Below are 19,585 nucleotides of genomic sequence, written 5' to 3' on the forward strand. Positions count from 1 at the left end.
AGCTAATTTTCTTCAGGATATTCAGTATAGATTAGCTCCAAGGCAAGGCACCTGAGGACATCTGGAGCTAAATCTTTTATATTTTATTCACAAGATTCAGATTTAACTCAATTTCATAGATCTCTAAGGAGTTTATGGATTTCATGATCATCTGTGAATTTTCATGTGGCTCACCCCCTTGCAAAATACAAAACTTTTTGAACAAATCCACATTATATTTTAAGATTTCTAGTATGTGTTTGATAGCTAACCCAGTTCGGATCTCCAAGCCGTATTAGTTTTTCATAAAGCAAAATAGACTTGTCTTCAAAAAGCTTTGAATAGGCCCATTTTTAGTTAACAACAGCATGGAATCAATTGGATTCCATTGGCTCCCTAAATAGAAACAACCGTTGTAATGGCAATCTGAAAAATCAAGGCAACATCAACTTTGGTCGAGTGAGGATAATAAACAATTTGTGACTGCTCAAAGAAAAAAGAACATACCTTCAACATAAAAATATCAAGCAAACTAGACACTTGTTGTCAGTTCATAAGCTGATTAATCCAATGTTTAAAACAGGCACTTAAAAATTTCAATATTCAAATTACCCCCATACATAGTTTAAGAAGACAAACAGCAGCTGAAGTAAATAACCAATCTATCAATTTACCTCAAAAATAACAAATAATTTTCAAATCAATTTCGTTATGGTTTAAATGAGATTTCCATTAAAAAAAAAACTTTAATACTGGCAGTTTAATTGCTCTATAAGATTATTTTTTCAAAATAAACAGGAAACTTAGTTGCAATGAAAGTTTTAGAACACAGTTGAACAGTTAAAAATAAAGGAACGCAGATGAGTTCAATTAAACAGAATTACAATTTAGAACAAGAGAATGTTATTGTGCTATTAAATGTCAAGATCATTTTTCAGATGTTCAGACGAAACAACTTTTAAACACTAAGTTCAGAAGTCTAAAATGAAAAACTACACGAAAGATTAGTTAAAATAAGCTGTAACTTGAACTTTGAAGTACATGTCTGCCAACACACACGAACAAATAGTTTCGTATTTGCCATGTAACTTAGCACTGAATAGACTAATATTTAGGTGCTTTTTTAATGAAATCATAAAAAGAAAACTAGATTTCAGCACATAATACGATTAGCATGTTAGTTTTATTTACCTCTTGATGGCGAGAGCCACGAACTTTGAGCATAAACTCCATTGGTATTAGCTTCTGTTGGTACATATTCTGTTGGGGTTGCATACGTGGAAAACGATAGGGGCCGACGAAGCTCTGTTATTTCGACTGGTCTCCCTCGCCCATACCCACCAGGAGTGCCTTCATTTTGCTCCATTTGCTATGTTTATAATTCACAAAAAATACAGTAACTACGAAATTTTAGAACCCTACTTCTAAAATGACTACATTGACAAACGTGTTGCCATCTGACAACGTAGGAAACAACAATAATTAGGTTTTTCACTTCACTTCGAAGAAAATCATTTTTGACCTTTGTACATGTAAATTTTTAGATCCTAATTTTGCTGTAATAAAAGAAATAATGTACAATAAATGAAAATTTGAAATTAATTTAGTTTATTTTTTGTGTAGAAGCACATTTAAAATATTCTTTTATTATTACAATGTCCTTCGCCATCTATGGACTCTCTGCTCAAAATACATATCCTTGATCGTTGACATTTGGAATAAGAGAATAATTTTTACAAATAACGGAATATTCAAAACAATTTCGGTTTTCTTGTCTAATTTTGCTATGGATTGTCTGTTGTTCAAGCAGAACATCGACATATTTTAATGAACTGGAAACTGAAAGGAACTAACAAGTGCGCCACTTGGCGAGAGAATCTAGATAGGATGACATTGCTCTATGTTCAGAGTGTTAAACTTTTATGCAAAGGGAAAAAAATGTCATCCGTGTATGTTAAAATTATTGAACGAAATGGAAAAGCTACGCTGGTTTATTTGCCGAAACTGAGTCGAATTCTCCGTCAACTCTCGATAACTCGAAGTCCCAAGGGACTGGCTAAAAAGTTCGAGTTATTGACTCATAGTTCGAGACTAGGAAAGTTTCCACAGCAGTTTCAAGAGAACTTTGAGATAAAGGAATATTCGAGTTATAAGCTTCGAGTTATCGAGATCCGACTGTAATTTTCATTGATATAAAACACTTTAAACTCACTTCATTTCAATTTAATGTTCACAAATGTTTTGATGTACGTATGTATATCTCGAGCAACTTTTAAAAACGGTATGCCGCAGAAGATTAAAATTTCACAGGGTCTTTGTGGGGTCCAGTGAGGTTGAGTACCTCTCCTTTTGGTTGCATTCCAATGTTACAAAAGGAGTTGTTATTCGTTTTAATTTTAATGTGATGTTCTAAATTGAAATCCACTTGGCGATACATCGCCAAGCTTTTGGTTGCCTAGTTTTTAAATGAATTGGTGTTGGCATGGAGTTTGACCTAATATCACGCCATTAAAAAACAGTAACAGTTCCGTTAAAAGGAATAATTGCAGCAGAAGAAGGAAAGAATAGCAACAGTAGTTTCAGCAATGGGAAATTTCTTCCCCAATCAGCATGTCCCACGTTATAATAATTCCTTTCGGTATGGGTTTATGTACTTGGTTCAAGCAAAACCTGGCAGCATTGTGAAAGCTCCGCAGATCCCAACCACAGCATTACGACGCTGCCAGGCAATGCCCCGTAATACTAAGTACCTCGTAATATTAGTATCACGGGGGTGATGTGCTAAGAGTTAGGTTCCCCCAACCCCCAACCAACGTAGGCGGCAACTGCCCCTCACTTCCAAAAATAAAGAGGTCTTGCCCCCTTACTTTTCAGAGTTAAAACTTAATGATAAGTTGAAAAATAATTTTTTATAGGGTGGATTGATTTATTTTACGAAAGTAACAAAACATTCTAAATAACTGAGTTTTTCTCATCTTATTTCGTAAGAGTGGATCTTTAAAATGGAAGGGGAAAGTCTACGGTGGCCATCGGTTCCAATTTTTGATGCCACATTCTACATTTTTAGAAATTATTAAATCAGTTTTGTTAAAATTCATTGCGTAATACAGCCCAATTTTACAAAAAAAAAAAAAAAGAAAAAAAAAAGAAAAAAAAAAGAAACAGCCTCAGAGGGCCCCGCTTCCTTTTCCCTATACTTCTTTTGACGCCTCCCTCCCCCACACACACTTTTTCGTGCACCAGCCGCCTCTGCTCCCAACTATAGAGTAACAGAAAAGACCAAACTCTGGCACGGTAATAGAGTAAGGAAATTAAACTTCCTTTATGGGCCACATTGATTTGTTTTTGCAACAACAGCAGTGTGGGCCAGATTGACTTGTATTTGGGCATTTTCCATGGAAGAAAATTTTATCTCTTTTGTATAAAGCGGAAAAACTTACCCTGATGCTTCCGAACTTAGTAGGAAAACTCAGTGTTCAAATTTGAAACAACGAGTGCCATGAGTTAAAATTGTTGCCCTAAAACAATAATATTAGTAATAATTATTATAAGAGTTTTGAACGAAGGGCTTTTCCAAGACAAATAGTACTAAATTAATTCAGTTTTTGGTTTGTCTTTGTCTGCATGAGCCTACTTTCTCGTACAAGTAAAAGAAACAAGAAAAAAGGGCATGAAATAAGGTTTTAATGCATCTTTAAAATGTTGCTAAAAATATAATTCAAAAGAAAAAAAAAAGCCTCAAAACTCACTAAAATAATGGAATAAATAATGAAAAATTACAAATCGGAAAGCAGGCTTTTGAGATGGGGAAAAGATGCATCTGTCGGTCTGTCTGTCCACCCTCCCTAATCATTTTAAGCGAATAGTTTGATTGTCAAAGATCTCGACTAGGACACCTTATTCTCATATTTCACTTTTTGATTTGAACAATTTTTCATTCAATTCAAATAAATAAATAGATAAATAAATACATAAAAAAATAAAGAAATAAATATAATTAGATTCTACGAGACAGATTAGCATCAAACAAACTTTGTTAGAAAAAACTCTTGATGATGAACATGTATAGAAAACACTTTTCTTTTTTCTAACTTAGCTGTTTGAAGAGCATTTTTTTCAACAAATCAGAAATCTGTAACGATTACGGGAGAATTTCAAAATTATTTATCTAAGAAAGCAACAACAATAAAATTTATTTTGCCAAAATATCAAAAAAAAAAAAAAAAGAAATTTGTGCAGATTTTTAACATGCTCTTCATTTTTTGTTTGGAGGAATAGGAAAAATGTTATTAATGTAAAAACCGAAATACCACCTGGGGGGGGGGGAGGCAGTCTTTTAACAGTGATGCAGGTCAGAGATGTTTTTACCAGGGCTGCAGATAATAAGTCAGCAAGGAAGCCGAGAGCTCAACCGGGTCCCGGGGAAAAATACTAGCATGCGCCTCGCTCCAATCACAAAAAAAAAAAAAAAAAAAAAAAAAAAAAAGTTTAATTAATTTGAATTCTGAAAGTTTGAATTCAAATGATGTTTTTCGCAATTACGAGTTGAGACAGGACCCTACTCATTGGAGTTATTGCTTCTAGAAACGGCTCCTGTTCCCCCAAGCCTGCCCTTCCTCCTGGGCGATTTTCGTGTGTACAGTTCTACATGTGTGCGTAAGCGCACGTTGATGTAGGCGCGCGTGCGTGTTGTGTAGACTCGTATGTGTGCGTAGACCTGTGTGTATGCACGTAGGCATGTGAGTATGTGTGTAAAGGCATGCTTGTGTGAGTGTGTATGTGTGTAAAGGCGTGCTTGTGAGAGTGTGTATGTATATAAAGGCGTGTTTGTGTGAGTGTGTATGTGTGTAAGCGTGCGTGTGTGTAGGACAAGGACGTCACCGCTCAGAAGAAGCAGATTCCGGGGGGGGGGGGGACAGTGCGGGGGGGGGGGTGCTGCTGCAGAGGCCCCTTGTCCAAGCTGAAAACGGAATCGGAACGCCAAGGACCGTCAAATGAGAACAATAATAAGCAATCGTGATTGCTCAAAAAAAAAAAAAAAAAAAAAAAAAAGACAGAAAGAAAGAAAAGAGAGAAAAAAAAACCCTGTTGGTTGTCCTCCTCCCTTATTTTCATTTCAGTAATCTTAATTGCGCCTTCTACACCGCGACATCTGCTTCATAGCAATTCAAGGCGTCATACCACGAGTCAGTGCATCACCAGACTAGAGTTTCTAGTGTGTAGGTGGTCTATCTCGAAAATAAAAGTTATGTCACTTGACGCGTGGTTCAAAAATCAACACTTGAGCAAAACGGAAAAAAAAAATATTTAAAAAATAAAAATAAATAAATAAAATAAAATTTCCCGACAGATTGCCTCAAAATAACCAAAAAGGAAAAAATTTAAATCCCCTGAGTACATGAAAAGCCTCAATACAAAAACCATAATTTCATTTGTTCATATTCGAAGAAAAAACGGCAACAAATCTTGCTTCTCAGTGATTTGCTTCACGCTGCAAATTTTAATAAAAGCATTGTTAAAGTTTAACAATAAATTTTAATAAAAGCATGACCGTGATCAACAATGATAATTGAAGGCTTATCTACATTTTACCATAAAATTTGTTAAAAACTTAGAACTTGCCTTACATTGGAACAAATTTATCTGATATCAGAAAAATCACGGTTTTCTATGGATATTTTATTCTATTTTTTGCGAGCAATTTTTAGGCCTCATATTAGAAAAATGCCATTTTCTGGACCTGAAATAAAAATTCAAACGGTTCGGTATTTCTTTGGTGTTCAAAAACCACCCTAAGACGTTTCTTGTCGGGTGCCCAAGTACCTCCCTTACAAATTTGGTCGAAATGTGACGTAAAATGTGGAATTGTATAGGGAACATACATTTATTCTGTTAAATTTACATAGACATGTTAGATCCAAGAATTCATAATATAGATACAGAAACAAGTTTCGTAATGTGTCCACAACATAGTAGTTTAATCTATAAAATATCAGTACATGGAATAAAATAAGATGTTTGCATTTGTGACTCTTGTCCAAAGAAAACTTTTAAGCCTTTAAACTAACATAATTTCACAATTTAAGTACCAATATGGGTTATGGGTCATATATGTCCTCTAAGTTCAAGTTTATTTTATAAACTAGCAGTATCCGCACAGCGATGCCCGAGCTAAAAATTTAATGGAAGTCCGTTTAATTAAAAAAAAAATTTACGCCCCCTCCCCCTCTAACGTGAAATGATCATTTTTCTTTGTATAAAATGCGTACACACCTTTTCAAAAAAAAAAAAAAAAAAAAACTATTTAAGTTTCTTTGAAATTTAAAACTTTTCGTTAAATCATTAAATTAGATTTACAGTTGCTTTAAAACTCTATTTAGCGAGTGAAGCGGTTTTCACTGCAATTTAAAATATTTCGCCAAATAAACAAAAAAAAAAAAAAAAAAAAATCAAATAATATCTTTCATACGTAAAAATAATTCCGCAACTCTATTGTTTATCGCAAAACTTGCCCAGCAACCACGCTATCATAATCGATCCGTCTAACGTAAAAAAAAAAAAAAAAAAAAAAAAAAAAAAAAACATCCCGTGGAACAATCAAAAATCGTCTTCAGAAAAAAAAAAGTAAAATTAATTTGAATTTTGACATCTTGAATTCAAATTATGTTTTTCGCAATCACGAGCGTGTGTATGTAGGCGTGTGTGTTTGTGTGTGGGGGGTATGTGTGTTTGTGTGTAGGAGGCATGTGTATGTGTGTGTAGGCATATGTGTATGTATCTGTGTGCAGGCATGAATGTGTGCGTAGTTGAATGTATGTGTGTGTATGTTTTTGTGTGTGTATATGTGCAGGTGTCTGTATGTATGCGTGTGTATATGTGTATGTGTGTATGTATTTGTGTGCGTGTGTATGTGTGCGTGTGTGTGTGTAGTTGTGTACGTATGCGCGTGTGTATAGAACATGGATGCAACCTGGAGAGGGTTTTCGCTATAGGAGCGGCATCATGAGGAGCCGGTCGACGGTGATGGTGTGGAGGGTGGCAGTGGGAAAATAAATTGATAGGACGCCAAAAACAGTCAAGTGGAGAACAATAAGCAATCGTGATTGCTCAAAAAAGAAAATGTCGTGCATTTCACTCGTATAAAAATAAACCAAAAGTTTCTTTTCTTTCAAAACAAATCGCCAAAACAATGAATTACATTAACATTTGCCATAAAACAATAATCCTAGACTGAACTACTCAGCGCCTAACGCGCCAAGAGGCCACGCTACCGGAACCCAGCCCTTTTGCGAGTGAAGCGGATGTTTTTTCCTTGCCAATAATAAATGTTTCGCCAAACAAACAAAAAGTTATAAAATCACATTAACAGTAGCTTTCAAATCTTTATATATTAAGAGCTGCGTTGCCCGGCTTTGCCCGGTCTACCTTGAGAATAAAAATTGTGTCAAGTGACATATATTCAACAATCAGGCTTAAATAAAAGAAAAAAAAAACACCATGCAAAATTGCCCTTCCAAACAATGACGACAGATATTAAAATACTTTTAAGAAATTAAAATGCGAAAGATGGATTTTAAAAACGTAACATGAGATAAAATAAGTTTGAGGAATTAAATGCAAAATAAGGAAATAAACAATGAATTCAAAAAGCGCAACCGTGGAAACGCGAAAATAAAATGAATCAAAATGACATATTTCCAAATTGGGGGATATTTCGATAATTGGGAATCTGTCGATATTTCTTCGCTGGCGTCAATTTTTGGCTCCAGAGACTGCGCGAGAGGTATTTTTCTTTGCAAATCAAATCAAAGAGATCGGAAACATCTATTCACATAGGGTTACTATAAATCAGCAGGGTTACCAAAATTAAATTATTTACGCCAAAAATGGGACGACCGCGCCAGATTCCCAATTATCGAAATATCAACCGAAATTGATTTAAAACCTCTTGTAACTTTTTTTTCCCATTGAAGATAGAAGCTAATTTTTTCGACCATAGTTCGAGAATGATCTGGAGTAAAAAATGTTGCTTTTTCCAATGGTGTCAAAAAGAAAACTGTGGGACAATTCCTTCACTTTTTATTGATAGATTTAATGAAGAAAGTAGTGCCTAAATTTCAGCTAAGCCTAAAAAAGTTCGAGCTAAAAACGCAAATTACTCCCGCCGTAATTAAGTTAGAGCATTGAAACAAATTGTTTAGAATGCGGAAAATTCTACCCTTTTCAACGATACATAATATTAATATGTGCAAGTAATTTTTCACCCCTTTAATAGCCAATAATAGGCAATTTACGTGAAATTTGGGCCCAAATTGGAATAAAAAAAGAACTATTTATCGGATTTTTTTCGAATTATAGCCTATGTTACTCAGTAAGAAAGCACCTTTCATATAGTTTAGGAATTTTCCAAATAGGTGCAGTGGTTCCGAAGATTACCTCGAACATATAAACACACAAAAATCCCCCCTCTCTCTCTTTATAATATTAGTATAGATTATCGGCTGCAAATAATTTGCATAAATTTTGTTTCTTACATGTTGCTGTAAAAACTGAATCTTAATTTTAGCAAAAAAAAAGTTGTTTGAACAATGAGCTCATCTATTTATTTGTTTATTTATTTATTTTTTTGAAAATATTCCAAATTTTAATATTTGGGCCCAGAGTTTATGGTCCTCAAAGCTTCAAAACTACTTTTTTCAATCTTAATATATAAAAATCAATGTCCTGAGATAACATATATATATATATATTAGGGTGGTCCTTATTTTTGAAGTTGCAGATATTTTACGCGACGCCCCCTCAATTTGTTCCATTGTGCAAATAAATGACCCTTGCAAAATTTTAAGTCAATCCATGAATATTAACACGTGCCCCTAGGGCCCCCTTTTTTGAGTTTGGAAGAAAAAATTACGGACTTTCTCATTTTTATATAAAAATATTCTAACGTTTTATGTTTAAAGTAATTTTGAACCCCAATAGGTGCTGTTACTTCCAGACCGACCATTCTCTCACTTTCATTCTGTAAAATTTAACATGTTACAGAGAATAAAATGTACACCAATGGCCTTGGGTCAAGCGTTATCGCTCTTCTGCGCTTGTTCCAACCAAGCGGCAGGGGAACGTTTCTTCCAATCAAGATGGACACAAGGGCTTCTATAGGCCATTAATGAATGACCTAGGCCATTAGTGAACGATCTTTGACAACAACAAATTGCCTCCTCCAGGCTTTGGGGGTGTTGATTTACAAAATTCCCTGTGTATGTTATAGGTGTGTCAAATAGAGTCTCAAGGTTTCAATGCTAAAAATATACGTAATTGCAATTATAGTTTAATTCGCTGTTCTTTAGTTATAAACATACCTAAATGCTTATGCAATTTTTAATTTTTAAAACATAAATTTCGAAAAATCCTCGATTACTCTTAACATAAAAATATACTGTATTTTCCATAGCTAAAATATAAATTTAAAACAAAATATTCGGATCGGGGAACAATGTAGAAAGCTATACTTTAAATTAATTTTCTTCTATTTCAGTACATAGTCCTTTATTTCATTAAATTCTTGCGATTCACAAGATTTAGAAACCGAAATGGGTATCCATCCTAACCTGTTGAAATTTTGTTTTCTACAGCTGGTCTACCACAATGCAAAAAAGCTTGACAACTATTGATATCTGCTCACCATTCATCACTATTAGACAAATGCCATATTAGGGATGAAGATGTTGTTCATTTATTTACAGTCTATGTAGATGCAGTAAATTTAAATCCAAATGACCTAGTGATCAATCGTACATTCCTTAAGAGAGCAAAAGAAAATCTTCGAGAGGTAAAATTAAATTTCATGAATTTAGATTTTGTAGCTATTCATTGAGATACAAAGCTACATCCAGATGTAAATTAAAAAAGAACGCCGACAGGAATACCGTGATAGCTTCAGATCCTACTGTTGAACAGCTACTCGGAATTTCCTTAGATATTTCTTCAGTTGTGTATGCTATCTTAGATGATAGCTCTTTATTGCTAACTGTTCTAGCTGTAGTGTTTGATACAACGACTTGCAATACCAACCGTATAAATTATGCATGGAATTTTTTTAAAGCAAAAACTGAATAGTGATATATAACATTTGGATTGCCATCATCATGCACTTGAGATCGTACTGCAGAGTGTGTCCTTGAAGAAGTTCTTGTCTTTCTTAGTTCTAGATCAGTTATTCAGCAATTATTTAAGCCCTTCAAAATTTTGTGGAAAGACCTCCATCATTCAGAACTTATAACATTTCAATCAAGTACACATACCACTCAAATTCCAAAAGATGAAGTTGATGACATATTATTGTTCGTAAAAAGCGGAATTGAGAAAGATTACAGAGAATTCTCATAACTTGTAATAATACTTCCTGGTGAATTTCCTCCTACAGGGATATGTTTTCGGCAACCTGGAGCTTATCCCTGAGCCACATGGGTGGCAAAAGGAACTTTTGTTTGAAAATTTTTATATTTAGGAAACAATTTAAATTGACCTTACATGAAAAGAAAGCCCTTCAATGCTGTTTTACAATTAAATGCTGTATGAACATATGGTTTTTTCGCAGCACCCCAATCGAGGCTCCTTTGAATAATATATGTCTGAAAAACTAGCAGCATACAAAATGACGACAAACATTCAGCAGACGCAGTGATTGGAAAATTCATAAATCACTTATGGTATTTAGGGGATAAACTAGTATCTTTGTCCGTATTGGATGACGGAATTAACTTTGAAGACAGGAAAAGACTAGTTCAAAAAATGCTTGTGATAAGAAAGACGTGTCTGATGACTTTAACAAATTTCAGATAACAGTAGTGATTTGGAATACTTTCTTAGTAAAGATCTTCCTCTTTATAGAATCAATTACGAGTCAATAAAACTGTTTGATAAGTTGCAAATACTAAAAGATTTTTTCCTACTTGATCCTGATTCATGGCAAAATGAAGGAAGCTTTTTAAAGGGAAGAGAGATCGTTAAAATACTGAAAATTGTGTGAACGATGCAACTGAAAGAGGAGCACAATTAATTGAAGAATTTCACATCTAATTTACCAAAGATGAGTCACAAAAACAATTGATTTTACAGACCGTCCAAGACTATCGGAAAAAAATACACACTATCGAGATACATTGAGAAAAGCGTACGATTAAGGAACGTTTCTAAAGCATTATTTCATTCTTATTCAACGTAAAATATTTAGATGATATAAAGTAATTAAAAAGATTAATTTTAGTGCTACCTCACTGTAAAAAAAACCCTGTGTTTTGAAAACCTAGGAGAAACGATATACTGGGTCTGAAGTAAAAACTCGAAGATTTGTGAGAAAATTATCAAAAGTCTTAAAGTTCAAAGGCCTAGGGGCACGTGTTATTATTGACCGATCGAGTTCAAATTTTGCACACGTTACTTTTTATTATAGTGTCACAAAACTAGAGGGCGTCACTTGTTGAATTCAGAAATTTTTTTTCCCATATAAATAAGGACACCCTAATATATATATATATATATATATATATATATATATATATATATATATATATATATATATATATATATATATATATATATATATATATATATACATACAATATATATATATATATATATATATATATATATATATATATATATATATATATATATATATATATATATATATATATATATATATATATATATATATCAACGCACAGCCGAAACCGCTGAAGCTTCAGACTTGAAATTTGGCAGGCATGTCCGCGTGATTACGAAAGTAACCACTATGAAAGGATTTTTCGAAATCTCAATTTGTTCGGGAGAAATTAATTAAAACCTCTTAATTTCTGCGAAATTAAAACCTGTCATTGAATTTAAATCCCTCATTTTCGAAGGCTTTCCTCCATTCAAATCATTATTCAGTACTTCATCTCAACTTTTGGTCGATAGCGAACTATAAATTTGATATTGTTTTTGTTTCTCACGTGGTTCTTCGAGGCTTTTCTCAAGTCAAATCATAATGTTTCTGTCTATTGCTTTCATTTTTTCAAAACTAGAAACGAAGTTTTTAAGAACATCATCACAGGCGGACTATCCTTTTGAATTTAGAAGAGTGCAGTTTCCTGTTAAAGTTTGCTTTGCAATAACCATTAATAAGTTACAAGGACAGACATTAAAAGTAGCAGGGACCGATTTAAGAGAAGACTTTTTTTCACACGGCCAATAGCTTGTTCCAAAGTCAGTTCATCAAGCAGCTTAATAATTTTAGCACCAGAAAAAAAAAAAAAAAAAAAAAACTAAAAATGTTATATACAAAGAAGTTCTTGCTTAAACATAGGTATATCAATAAAATGTGGATGGCCTGTGTTTCCAAAGATAATCAATACTTTAAAAGGATCGTAAATAACAGTTAAAGATCGGTTAAGGACAAAAGCATATATGTAAGGAGTCCAGGGGCCCCGGGATCCTCCCCAAATTAGAAAAAGTTATAGGTAATAAGTAATTATTATAGGGGATTTTCGAAACTAGGTGCACCAAGCACTGTTAACCCCTGCTAATTCCATTACCCGAGCAATGCCGGGTACGGGAATGCTAGTCTACTATATTTATATTACATTTAGTTATCCCATGTAGGGGATATTTTCCGTCTCTTTAGGTAAATTGTGTCATGCTTCTTAATGTTGTGGACACAACGATTCAAACAATAATAATAGACTAGTATGTTGTGGCCATCACGAAACTTTCTTCTATAATTTTCTTTTTTTTCTGATCCCTCCCCATGCTTGATGAGGAAGCAATATTCCCAACAAAAACAAAATTACACATGCAAAAACTTGACGACCATCCCAATGTCTGAATTATTGCAAAAGCAAAGCAAAGAGCAAAAACTGAAAGTTATTTTAAAAGCCTTGCTTGAATTAATTACAAATATTTTATTTGTTAACAAACATAAGATGGCAACAGTTAAAAATTTTAAATCATTGAGATACTATTTCCGATCATTTCCATACAATTAAAATCACGAGAAATACGCAGACGACAATCTATTACGATTTATCTTTCTTATTGTTGCATTAATAAAGCTTTTTTTTTTTTTATTCGCAAAAAAAAAAAAAAAAAAAAAAAAAAAATCAACACCTCTTGGAGCGATTGGCGTCAAAATTGAACCAAAGCCTGTTTACATATGGATTCACATATTTTCCAAATTTCAACCAGAACGTAGCATTACTTCTTGAGATAGGGCACTCACAATGGAAAAAAAGAACGGGCGATTGCGCTACCCCCTTTTTAGCTGTTGACACCAAAATAAAATCAGCTCTTATACCCACTAAGGGCTACTTGCCGATAATTTTTTCTTTCATTCCGTTCATTATTTCTTGAGATACAGCAGTCACAATTGACGACAAAAAAAACGTTCTATAGCTCAACCCCCGTTTGAGTTATTGACACTAAAATTGAATCAGCACCTGTTTCTGTTAATGGCAACCTATGGACCAAATTTTGTTTGATCCCGCCAGTTACTTCCTGAGCAATAGCAAGCACGCGAAACTCAAAAAACGTCCCATTGCTCCACCCCCTTGGAGGAATTCGCGCCAAAAACCAATGGGCACAAGTTCACATAGGGGCACATATGTGTACCAAATTTCGTTCGATTTCATGCGGTAATTTTTGCTGTAGAGCGGCCACAAAAAACTGGTCACACACAGACGTGACACACACACATACATACATACATACATACACACACACACACACACAGACAGACAGACATGAACATGAACATTTGACTGTTTCTGGAACGCCTGAAGTTTAGAGCTTCTAAATTCCCTGTATAGTAAGTCTAGTAGAAAGTTTAAAAATTAAAAACGACTAAAAAATTTAAAAAATAAAAAATGAAAGGAAGTGAGTGGATAGGTCAATCAGAGGAGAGAATGGCGCCTCCCACGCTGGTGGCAAAATCTCGCGTAAGAATGGGGGTCATTCGAAGATGGGAAGCCGAGGCGACAACAGAGAGCAAGTTTCTCCGCGATCGCCTCAGTCTTGTAGAAATGCATCAATAAAGGTCGGGTCAGGTGGCGTTAGAGAAAAACATCGTAATACATGACTCGCCCGAGTTTCCCGAATGGCAGAGCACCCCTACTCATCTATCGGTTCATTAATAAAAATATTAATTTGCCAATTTCCGGGCAGTCGAAATGGACTCAGCACACCTCAAAACGATCGAATCCATCAAAATTCGAAAATTTGCACGAATCCAATACTTTCTTCTATATATTAGATATAGAAGAAAGTAAACTAGTATGTTGTGGCCATCACGAAACTTTCTTCTATATTTTTCTTTTTTTTTTTCTGATCCCTCCCCATGCTTGACGAGGAAGCAATATTCCCAACAAAAACGAAATTACACATGCAAAAAACTTGACGACCATCCCAATGTCTGAATTATTGCAAAAGCAAAGCAAAGAGCGAAAATTGAAAGTTATTTTAAAAGCCTTGCTTGAATTAATTACAAATATTTTATTTGTTAACAAATATAAGATGGCAACAGTTAAAAATTTTAAATCATTGAGATAATATTTCTGATCATTTCCATACAATTAAAATCACGAGAAATACGCAGACGACAATCTATTACGATTTATCTTTCTTATTGTTGCACTAGTGGCACCCGTACGGCTTCGCCCGTAATAGAAAAATTAAAGGTCTTTTGGTTTGCCTGTATATTTACAAATAATGTATGGTGAATTTTCTCGCCAATTGGCTTGTACCGACGTTACAGTTCCACGTTATGATAATTTCGTATCTCGCCAATTGACTTGTGCCCATGTTACGGTTCCACGTTATGATAATTTCGTAACTTATGATAGTTTTTTCCTTAAAATTTGAATAAAAAAGAACCACATCGAATTTTCGAAAAATCGCTTCGAGGTGCACACCCCCATGCTACATTCTAACTTTGTGCCAAATTTCATGAAAATCGGCCGAACGGTTTAGGCGCTATGCTCGTCACAGACATCCTACAGACATCCTACAGACATCCAGACATCCTCCGGACAGAGAGCCTTTCAGCTTTATTATTAGTAAAGATTAATAAAACTATTTTTATTCGCTAAAAAATAATGATAATAAAAATAAATCAGCACCTCTTGGCGCGATTGGCGCCAAAGTGGAACCAAAGCCTGTTTACATAAGATTCACATATATTCCAAATTTCAACCAGAACGTAGCATTACTTCTTGAGATAGGGCACTCACAATGGAAAAAAAGAACGGGCGATTGCGCTACCCCCTTTTTAGCTGTTGACACCAAAATAAAATCAGCTCTTATACCCACTAAGGGCTACTTGCCGATAAATTTTTCTTTCATTCCGTTTATTATTTCTTGAGATACAGCAGGCACAATTGACGACGAAAAACGTTCTATAGCTCAACCCCCGTTTGAGTTATTGACACCAAAATTGAATCAGCACTTGTTCTTGTTAATGGCAACATATGGACCAAATTTTGTTTGATTCCGCCAGTTACTTCCTGAGGAATAGCAATCACGCGTAACTCAAAAAACGTCCCATTGCTACACCCCCCTTGGAGGAATTCGCGCCAAAAACCAATGGGCACAAGTTCACATAGGGGCACATATGTGTACCAAGTTTCGTTCGATTTCATGCGGTAGTTTTTGCTGTAGAGCGGCCACAAAAAACTGGTCACACACAGACGTGACACACATACATACACACACACACATACACACATACACACACACACACACACAGACAGACATTTTCCAAAAATAGTCGAAATGGACTCAGCACACCTTAAAACGTTCGAATCCGTCAAAATTCGAAATTCGAAAATTTGCACGAATCCAATACTTTTTTCTATATATTAGATATAGAAGAAAGTAATAATAGCCGATGATAAAGTAACCCGCGTGTTTCAGCAATGAAACTCGCGCCCCGGCATGATAATATGTTTTGGTAATGTTTAACATGCAGGGAAATAAATGCTTTTTCGTGACAAGGCTGAACTCTATTCGGTGATTTAACTGTTTTACTGGTAAGACTCATTTTAGGAGAATAAAGAAACGTAAAAATATTCAACAGTGACCCCTATCTCCTGGTGTTAATGCTCAATCCGATGGAGTTTGGGTTAAACTGCCAATTTTAACTTAAACTACCAAAATATCATCAAACAGGCAATTCGCAACTCCAGAGCTCGAATACGCTACCTTGCGGTTATTCACAATACTGCCGAAAAAAGTAAAACATTTCAGTCCACGTAATTTCTTTGGGATAAATTACAGGCTTCAGACAGTTTATGGTGTAATGTAATTTCAGAAGAATAGAAAAGAAAGCTTCCCACAAATATGATGAAAAAATACTGTCGGTCACTAAGCGTCAAAGCAAGTTATAAGTTACGGCATGCGTTTGTTTAACTTTTTCATCCGCCATTACACAGTGGCTGCAGCGCCCCCTATGGTTTATTGGAGTTGCGAATCGCTGCTTTCAAATGTACATAGAAGCAAATTTTCACCCGTCCTACCGTGACGGGCGACTTTCCAGTTTCTTATAAATTCAATTTGTAGACACCTCCACATGAAGTTAAAATTATGAATAAATACATATTTTAGAGAACAAGTTCCCGAGAAACCACGTTTTATTTTTATTGTATATCGTAGTTTTACAAAACATATTGTTAAGAGTTCGTCATACAACTTAAAACTTTCTTTAAATGACGGCACAGTTCTTGAGAAAACACAGGAGATTTATTTACAGCTATGTACAGGAAGCATAGTTACAACTGCTAAATCAATCATCAGCAATTAAGCAAATATCAATTAACACCGTAAACTCAACGGTTACATACGTATTTACATCCAAATACGCAAAAATACAGCTCAAAGGCTTCGCAAAACAGAGCTAATACATGCTCTCCAGCGCACCACTAACACGATTCACAAGCAAAAACTCACATGAGACTGACTCCTCCGTCGGCCGTGGCTATTTATAAATCTCGAAAGAAGTTTCCACAAAATTCGAAATGCTTCTCTTCACGAATCTTATCAATGAAAAATAGGGGGGACTGTATACTTCAGACGAATGTCAGGGGGTTGTATGTACTTTACAAGAAACTATTTACAGGTTACGTTACTAAGATAATTTTAGATGAAGAAGAACGGAATAAAAACCAAATTTAGCTAGATTACAACAAATTAATTACAAAAATATTTAGTATTTACAGAATTTGTAACAGTATTTTCTTAACCTTTCATCCATGTGAAATGTAAAAATAATTACTTACTTTGTCCACAGATTTTTTTTTTTTTTTTTCGTTTAAGGTGCTCTGCTCAGAAATTTCACTGAGAAAAATGGCACTGAACTCGTTTCTTTTTCCGAGCGTAATATACAAAACAAGTGAGATTCTATTGATGGTAAAATAATGGAATTTCTTTTACTTCTAGATATGCTTTTAAGAAGATTAAAGTTAGGATGTCGTTGACTCTTATTTGCTGCGGAGTAAAGACATCCGAAGACTAGAGGTAGATCCAACTCTAATGGGGGATATTACTGAGATGTGGTTTTTTACGAAACTACTCAATTTTCAATGATCTTTTTTGTCTGTGTTATTTGAAGAAGATTGGAGAACGCATTTTTATCCTACTTTCCAGTAAAAGTTTTAAAAAAAGAAGAAAAGTACATAAGAATGCTAAATGCATCTTATCTTTAAAATGTCGCTTAAAAGGAGAATAAAAAGAAAATAAATCTTATATAATTAAAAACTGAGCGTATGTACCTATGTATGTATGTCCAAGTTACTTCTCCCGAACGCCAATGAACTGACCATCGAGCCAGGTATCGATAGATTTCTAATTTTCTTGTCTTTATGTTTGGCTATTTAACATAATCTTCCGATAATAATTAGCGGAGATATCAAATTAAAAACTATTAATTATGACACTTAGATTTCGACATAAAATCCCTATTTTTCAGACTTTTCTCCATTCAAATTATTATTCAGTGCTTCAAATCAACTTTCCGTAACATTGCTTTTATTAAAATTTGTAGTGTTAAGAAAATCATTAAACGTAAGATCTGTTGCAATTTTTTCCTCGAACATAAACAAACAAAATTTGGAATTTTGTTTTGAGGTTTTTCCTGAAATCGAAGATTTTAAAATGCTTCCATTTTGATTATTTTTCTGCGATCCACCGCAAAATTTAACTGAATTTTTTTTCTGTTCAAGCCTGATTGTTGAACATGCGTCACTTGACATAACTTTTATTTTCGAGGTAGACCGTGCAAAGGCGGGCGACGCAGGTAGTAAATATTGAAAAATTGAAAGTTGAAGAGAGGATTTTGAGGAAAATGTGCGTGTCTGTCTGTTTTCTCTCTCCTCTTGAAGGAAGAATCCAATTCAAGCAAGTTTTCTTTCGTTCGAAAGATCTCGGCGAGGACACCTCATTTCCATTTCACTTTTTGACTTGAACAATTTACCGTTCAATTTTGAACAGTTTAAAACTTAACATTAACACCTGTGGGATAATTTTAAGCAAATACAGATCACGAACTAGAAGACCGAATAAGTTTTAATTTTCAGATTAAATAATTTTAATTGTTTTCTCATTGCGCAAATAAAATGTTAACTTGTGCAAAAAAAAAAAAAAAAAAAAAAAAAAAAACAATATATATTTGAATAAAATCAGTTTTTTTTCGATGAAAATACGTTTACTAACATATTTCTCTTATCCTAATAACCGATGATCGAGTAACCCGCATGTTTCAACAATAAAACCACCACGGCATGAAAATTTGATAAAGTGTTTTGGTAATGCTTAATATGCAGGAAAGTCTTTATTGTGACAAGGCTGAACTCGATCCAGTAACTTAACTGTTTTATTGGTAAGACTGTTCCATTTCAGGGGAATGAAGAGACGAAAAAGAGGTCAACTATGAACGCTATCTACTGGAGTTTAGGATTCATCCACTGGAGTTAGGGTTGAAATTTCAAGTATCAAAAGATCATCAAACAGGCAATTGCTTCGTTAAAATGTAGAAGAAGAGAAGCAATTTTCACCCGTCATACCTTGACGGGCGATTTTCTAGTTATAATCATAATGACAGTGTTTCTAATCATGCTGCGGGATACAAGCAGAGTCGGATTTAGACTTAGCCATGCCCTAAGTTAGGTTGCCCCTTTTGTAGACAAATTAACTTTGTCGGGAGGCAAAATAGGCTTTTTTTCTTCACTATGTGTATCTTTTTCTGCTGATAATAAATACCCATCTATTTTTCTTTTTTGTGTTTAATGCTCCTGTTTTCATCTTTTTTTTTTCTTGACCTTAGAGAGTGACGACCCAAGAGATTGATGAAATGATCCACTTTAAATATGTATAGAATATCTGCAATTTTAAAGGGTCCGGGGGTAATTAAGGCAATAGTAGAGACATATTATGTGTAATGCATGAGATAGATTTCTGGGCAACTCTAAAAGACTGTGTATACATTTTATTTCAATGTTCTAACTTGCAATAATTAGTCATTTATTGAAATAAGTAATCAATTAAATTAAGTGCAAATAAATATTTTACATAAATAGTTTTA

The 19,585-nt window shown here is 34.3% G+C and overlaps 1 protein-coding gene across 1 annotated transcript in view; it reads right to left on the reverse strand.

The window, feature by feature from the left end:
- Positions 1-1,429, reverse strand: part of LOC129217296 (polyadenylate-binding protein-interacting protein 1-like) — a 49,818-nt gene extending 48,389 nt beyond the window's left edge. Inside the window, 1 exon segment of the mRNA XM_054851571.1 lies at positions 1,171-1,429. Within this exon segment, the coding sequence (XP_054707546.1) occupies positions 1,171-1,345 (175 nt within the window). The 5' untranslated portion in view covers positions 1,346-1,429.
- Positions 1,430-19,585: the final 18,156 nt, after the last annotated feature.

This window comes from Uloborus diversus, chromosome 2 (assembly GCF_026930045.1).
Source record: "Uloborus diversus isolate 005 chromosome 2, Udiv.v.3.1, whole genome shotgun sequence".
Taxonomy (NCBI): domain Eukaryota; kingdom Metazoa; phylum Arthropoda; class Arachnida; order Araneae; family Uloboridae; genus Uloborus; species Uloborus diversus.